Below are 7,500 nucleotides of genomic sequence, written 5' to 3'. Positions count from 1 at the left end.
AAAGTGAGTTGTGTTCCTAGGAGGAAGATGCTGATGATGATACAGACAGTAAAGTGACACTGTGTTGATGTTTCTGTTTCTATAGCAACTGAGTGGCATCAAATCAGCCTTCAATCATTGTGAAAATGCTTCAGACACACAACACTCGTCTGTAATCAGCAGTGTTCATCTTTATCAGGACAAAATAATCGAGATAAACACCTGTAGAGTGTAGAATCACAGTCAAACCGATAACAAGACCTGAAAATACAACTGCACAATGCAACACCTCACTCAGCTCATCTGAAATACTTACAATGACTGAGCACTTCAAGCTCCAATCACATGTGTCATGGGCAGTTTTGGGAGCAATGCATTACAGGTAATGTAAGGTACGGGTCCCACTTTATATTAGAACCCAGGCTCATTCTGAAAACATAGTCCCGTGGACGTTTCTGGAGACCGCGAATTATGTAGCCGGAGGCACGTATGGCTGCATTTTATTTTTTACTAAACGCTACAGGGCGGTATGACGCCGTTTCTTTTCGCGCTTGCTGGCTAAACGCATACCTCCGTGTGGAGGGCTTTCCTGACACAACCAGTTTGTCCAGTTAGTTCGTCGTGTACGTCGGCAGACTTGAGACGCAGAGAGGAGTTGACCACGACAACCAGGTTCGAGTCCGGGGAAAAGCAGTTCCAGAAATCAGGTAAGACAAAAACAGAACTTGCCTAATTAACCCAATTAACTTAGTCAAGCCATTAAATGTCACATTAAGCTGAATACTTATCGACTTTCTGACTATCAGACCTCAGAATGTTAGATCAGGTCACATCTGCTCCACCACCGTCACACTCAACACTGGTGTACCACAGGGCTGTGTGCTGAGCCCCTTCCTCTACTCCCTTTTTTACCATCGACTGTAGGCCTGTGAACAGATCCAACACCATCATCAAATTTGCAGATGACACCACATTGATCGGTCTAATCAGCAATAACAATGAGACCGCCAACAGGGAGGAGATACAGCATCTGGCCACTTGGTGCACTGACAATAATCTGCTCCCTATAACCAACAAGACCAAGGAGCTCATTGTGGACTTGAGGAAGGGTCGAACAGGCTCACATGATCCCATCCACATCAATGGGATGGCCGCATTCTCATCCTTCAAGTTCCTGGGGACCCACATCTCAAAGGACCGTTCCTGGACCACCAACACCTCCAGCCTGGTCAAGAAGGCTCACCAGCGCCTAAGCAACTTAAGAAGAACCAGCTTTCATCAGCTGTCTCGGTGAACTTTTACCACTGCACAATAGAAAGCATCCTGACCAACTGCGTCACAGTCTGGTATGGAAGCTGCTCTGTTGCTGAGCATAAGGCTCTGCAGGGGGTGGTGAAAACTGCCCAACGCATCACAGGGACCACACTGCCAGCCATATGGGACATCCAGAGGAGACACTGTCTGCGCCGAGCACGCAGTATTCTGAAGGACACCTCTCACCCTGCTCACTTCCGGCAGGCGCTTCAGCCTCCCCTAGCAGACTGAGGAACAGCTTTTTCCCCAGAGCTGTCTCCCTTTTGAACTCTGCCCCCCACTGACTCTTTTGCCCCCCAATACACCCCCCACTCTCCTCTAACTTAGGCCGTACTCACACTAGGTACAGTTGCCTTGAACCGGGCCAAAGCACGCTTGTCCCCCCTCCCGTCTCCCCCGACGGCCCGCGCTCACACCACAAACGGGCTTCGGCATGCTTACGTCATCGCTGCTGTGCTGTTCAGTGAGAAGCGCTCTCTCACTCACTCAGCAGCACAGTGGAGATTTCTCTAGTTATATCGTTTCAGTCGTTTGATATGCTGTCAAAAATTTCGCCAAACAGTCCTTAGGGATGCGGGGACACGCAGTCAGATATTTCGCCGAACAGATCCGCCACTTTTGGCGCTCATAAACAATCATAAAGCCCTCGTGCTGCAGGAATGAGGAGGTCTGCTGAAGGTGCAGCTGTCGTGCAGTGAGAGGTTTGCGCCTTTAATAAACGACGGCAGTTTGCGTTCACTGAACAGTAAGAATGATTAATAAATCCATATGAAACAGCCCCTTAAAAGTCACGTCTCGCTTTCAGTTTCGGGCTTTGGCGCAAGCCCAAGTGAACCGCGATCAGGCCCACCTCCTCCAACCGGACCAGGGCCGGAAAAGTGAACCGTGCTTGAGCCCGATTCAGCGCACTCACACTTCTCAAAACGATCCGGGAAACGGGCCTGAGCACAGTACGGATGGCATAGTGTGAGTAGGCCCTTATTCTCCTCACAATCACTGCACTATTTAACATTTGCACATTTAAAATTTGCTCATATTCATTGCACTGATTCACTTATTTGAACGGTACATGCCCACTGCACATGGACATCTGTAATTATGTACACACATTTGTAATTATGTTTATCTGACTGCACACTTCTGATTATTAATAGCAACCTGTACATATATTCATTTATTGTAAATCTCTGTTCATAGCTAATACAACCTGTATATAATGTTGATAGTACATCCATCTGTAAATATCACCATAGTTTTGCTAAAACTGCACTTTATAACTGATACCTGTATCTTGCACTTGCTGCTATTGCACTGCTGGTTAGACCTAAACTGCATTTCGTTGCCTTGTACTCAACCCAAGCTCATTCTGGAAACGTAGCCCTGCGGACGTTTCTGGAGACCGCGATTTACGTGGCCGGAGTTATGTAAGGCCGCGTTTAGTTTTTCCGAGCGAACACTGCGGAGCGGTGTGGCGCCGCTCTGCCCCTCCTTTTCTTGCTCGCCGGCCGACGGCTCGCCTCCGAGTGGAGGGCTTTCCCGATGCAACCAGTTTGTCCGCTTAGCTCACAGCGTTGCGTCAGCAGAGCGGAGGCCAAGGAGGAGGAGCCGGCCGCGGTGGACGACGACTGGGATCAAGTCCGGGGAACAGCGGTTCCAGAAATCAGGTAAGACAAAAAACGGAATCCGAAAAATAAGGGCGAGAACACGGCGGGATCCGAAAACGTGGTCGAAATCGAAGACGAGGGCTTTTGCTTTTTTTTTTTTTCTGGACGACTTTTGCGAACCGTCTTTTGGGTTTAGGGAAGGAGGAGGAGGAGGAGGAAGAGGAGGGCGGCCGAGTCGGCCGATCCCGCGGCTTTTCGCGCGAGAAGGGCGCAGGAGCGAATGGCGCGCGCTTCCGAGAGGCGCCCGATTTCGCGGATCCGCGAAAACAAAAACCGCTCGAATACGTAACTCCCGGGACGTAAATCGCGGTCCGCAGAAACGTCCGCGGTGCTATGTTTCCACAATGAGCCCGGGTTGCTTGTACTTGTACATGTGTAATGACAATAAAGTTGAATCTAATCTAATCAAAAAAAAAATACTCATATCTTGCTAAATAAGTAGTAAAATATTAGGTGCTGTCATCATTGAAAAGAACAGAAATTAAGTTACTAAATCTCTTATGTATTGGAAAAACTTAAACAGTTTACGTTTTAAATCGTTTAAAATAGTTTATAAATAATACAAATTTCACAGGAGAGTTAATCATTTTTTATTCAACAGTATGAAGCGCTAAATTCATCAGCCTTAAAGTGCAGTTTTATGGGGCGAGACATTTCTGGACCTCCATCTGCCGCCCTTTTGAATCAGATGTGCATGTGTAGGTGGATGCTGTATATCAGTGCTGGATTAAAGACACTCACCCCCTCTGCTCTCTCCTCGGTGTTGGCCAGCATCTCCTGCAGCGCTCGCACTGACAGAGACTGCTCCAGAACGAACGTGCAGATGGACAGATCTGGAGGAACATTCTGGAAACACACATCGCTCAAATTAGAAACTCTACCGGGCTGAATGATCACTGAACTGCAGCCGGTTCTCCTTCTGGAGACATGCTTTATGTTTGTGTCTGACGTGAGCAGACCTGCAGATGGGTTAGATATTAGGCCTGCACAATACATCACAAAATTATCATTATCCTGATGATAGTATATGCAATAAATGTATCACAGATGTGTGTATTTTATGCATTGGTTGTGTGTTAATTTGACTAATCAGATGGGGTTTGAATTAGAATGAATCAGATCTGAAAACTATCGTTTACCTGTTTATTTGAATATCATTGATACATTTTCCTTCAGCTTAGTCCCTGATTATCAAGGGTCGCCACAGCGGAATGAACCGCCAACTATTCCAGCATATGCTTTAAACAGCGGATGCCTTACCAGCCGCAACCCAGTACTGGGAAACACCAATACACTTTCATTCAAACACACAAATTCACTACGGCCAGTTTTGTTTACCCAATTCACCTATACTGCATGTGTTTGGACTATGGGGGAAACATAGGGAGAACATGTCCAGGGCTTAATTTGTGGTATTAAGGGCTTATTACGGATCCCGCACCTCTGAAATCTGATCCGCCACCTCATTTTAGCGATCCCCCTCCACACACGCACCCCCGAACCGCTCTTAACTATCTTCCGTGACTCCTAAAACCTCTTTACTTTCGTTCGCAACATTCAATCCCCACCCCCGCACCCCCACTCAGTCTTTACTTTTATCCATGATACCCATACCTTTTCTCAAATTTTTCTCAGGATTCTCTCGTATTTTTCAGTTCTATCTTGTAAAGATATTTTCCCGTATATCTCCTATATTTTTAGTCTTGCTCTGAAGGGCGGCAATAAACATTTAAGAGCCGATCCTCCCTGTGCACAACCTATACCGCCAAACCACCAGGGGTCGCCCCTTGCTCTTAAACTTGAGTCTGTTCTGTGCTTTTATTTTATTTAGGGATGAAAACACTTTGAAATAAATATAAAAACAGCAGGATTTCCTTCCTTTTCATTACAGGTGCCATCGCTCCAATGCAATCCTAAAAGCAGTCATATAGCAGTGCGTGACTGTCAGCTGACGCGCTCCATAGGGATAAATAGACGCTGTTTCCCAAACAGATTCTGTACACGCGTTGAAGCGGAACGAAAGTCTGAGTTTAATAATAACATCTAAAGATGTCGATCTTGGAGGGTCTTTTTTTTTTTTAACACAACTAATTTTGTCTTAAATGAGCATAAAATGTTAGGAAAGCAATCAAATGCAAATAATAAAATGTATTTAAAATGTAAATAATAATTATAAAACATATTACTGACTGTTTAACTGTTTATTTACAATGAAACAGCTCCATATTTAGTCATTTGTGTTGTGTAATTCGTGTGGGGGAGGATGTGGCATCCCTAATTTTCACATCCCAATGTTGACAGGTATGCCCCCCTTCCCCTCCCCCCTTTAACCTTCTGCGACAAATCCCCCTCTCCCATGCTCTTCACTTTCATCGTCAACACCTCTTGTAACCTCTTCACTGTCGTTCACACCAGTCAATCCCCACCACCCGCACCCCCACTCGGTCTTTACTTTCATCTGTGATACCCATACCTCTCCACTCTCCGGTTTTTCCCAGGATTCTCACGTATTTTTCAGTTCTGTCCCGCTTTCATCCCATAAAGGTATTTTCCCGTATTTCTCCCATATTTTTAGTCTTGCTCTGAAGGGCGGCAAGAAACATCAAAGAGCCGACAACCCATATCGCCAAACCACCAGGGGTCACCCCGTGCTCTTAAATGTTAGTCTGTTCTGTGCTTTCATTCTATTTAGGCATAAAAACACTTTGAAATAAATTTAATAACGGCGGGATTTCCTTCCTATTCATTACAAGTGCCTTTGCCACTCCTATGCAATCCTCAACACAGTCATATAGCAGTAAAAATATAGCAGTGCGTGACTGTCAGCTGACGTGCTCCATAGTGATAAATAGACGCTGTTTCCCAAACAGATTCTGTACAGATGTTGAAGCGGAGCAAAAGTCTGGGTTTTGGCTGCGTGTTTGACCAGACATAAACACATAATTATTAATGATAACATCTATAGATGTCGATCTTGGTGTTTTTTTTTTCAATTAATTGTGTCTTAAATGAGCATAAAAGGTTAGGAAAGCAATCAAATGCAAATAATAAAATGTATTTAAAATGTAAATCATAATTATAAAACATATCACTGACTGTTTAACTGTTTATTTAAAATGAAACAGCCCCAGAAGTACATATTTAGTCATTTGTGTTGTGTAATTCGTGTGGGGGAGGATGTGGCATCCCTAATTTTCACATCCCAATGTTGACAGGTATGCCCCCCCCCCCCCCCCCCCTTTAACCTTCTGCGACAAATCCCCCTCTCCCAAACCCACCCATGCTCTTCACTTTCATCGTCAACACCTCTTGTAACCTCTTCACTGTCGTTCACACCAGTCAATCCCCACCACCCGCACCCCCACTCGGTCCTCATTTTCATCTGTGATAACCATACCTCTCCACTCTCTCATTTTTCCCAGGATTCTCCCGTACTTTTCAGTTCTATCCCGCTTTCATCCCATAAAGGTATTTTCCCGTATTTCTCCCATATTTTTAGTCTTGCTCTGAAGGGCGGCAAGAAACAAAGAGCCGACAACCCACACCGCCAAACCACCAGGGGTCACCCCGTGCTCTTAAATGTTAGTCTGTTCTGTGCTTTCATTCTATTTAGGCATGAAAACACTTTGAAATAAATTTAATAACGGCGGGATTTCCTTCCTTTTCATTACAGGTGCCATCGCTCCTCCAATGCAATCCTCAAAGCAGTCATATAGCAGTGCGTGACTGTCAGCTGACGCGCTCCATAGTGATAAATAGACGCTGTTTCCCAAACAGATTCTGTACACACAATTTGAAGCAGAACGAAAGAGCTGATCCTCCCTGTGCACAACCCATACCGCCAAACCACCAGAGGTCAACCCGTGCTCTTAAATGTTAGTCTGTTCTGTGCTTTCATTCTGTTTAGGCATGAAAACACTTTAAAATAAATATAATAACGGCGGGATTTCCTTCCTTTTCATTACAAGTGTCTTTGCCACTCCTATGCAATCCTCAAAGTAAAAATATAGCAGTGCGTGACTGTCAGCTGACGTGCTCCATAGTGATAAATAGACGCTGTTTCCCAAACAGATTCTGTACAGATGTTGAAGCGGAGCAAAAGTCTGGGTTTTGGCTGCGTGTTTGACCAGACATAAACACATAATTATTAATAATAACATCTATAGATGTTGATCTTGGTGTTTGTTTGTTTTTTTAAGCACAATTAATTGTGTCCTAAATGAGCATAAAAGGTTAGGAAAGCAATCAAATGCTAATAATAAAATGTATTTAAAATGTAAATCATAATTATAAAACATATCACTGACCGTTTAACTGTTTATTTAAAATGAAACAGCTCCAGAAGTACATATTTAGTCATTTGTGTTGTGTAATTCGTGTGGGGGAGGATGTGGCATCCCTAATTTTCACATCCCAATGTTGACAGGTATGCCCCCCCCCCCCCCCCCCTTTAACCTTCTGCGACATATCCCCCTCTCCCAAACCCACCCATGCTCTTCACTTTAATCGTCAACACCTCTTGTAACCTCTTCACAGTCGTTCA

General features: G+C 44.8%; 1 protein-coding gene across 6 annotated transcripts in view; it reads right to left on the bottom strand.

Annotated features, from left to right (window-relative positions):
• Positions 1-7,500, bottom strand: part of ryr2a (ryanodine receptor 2a (cardiac)) — a 276,684-nt gene that overhangs the window by 218,721 nt on the left and 50,463 nt on the right. For all 6 annotated transcript variants that reach the window (XM_073918938.1, XM_073918939.1, XM_073918940.1 and 3 more), the window contains exon 3: positions 3,699-3,803. In XM_073918938.1, coding sequence (XP_073775039.1) covers positions 3,699-3,803 — 105 coding nt within the window. The remainder of the gene's footprint in view (positions 1-3,698; positions 3,804-7,500) is intronic.

Source organism: Danio rerio, chromosome 12 (assembly GCF_049306965.1).
Source record: "Danio rerio strain Tuebingen ecotype United States chromosome 12, GRCz12tu, whole genome shotgun sequence".
NCBI lineage: Eukaryota > Metazoa > Chordata > Actinopteri > Cypriniformes > Danionidae > Danio > Danio rerio.
Note: the sequence above shows the minus strand (reverse complement) of the source record. Positions and strands in the feature narration are given on the sequence as shown.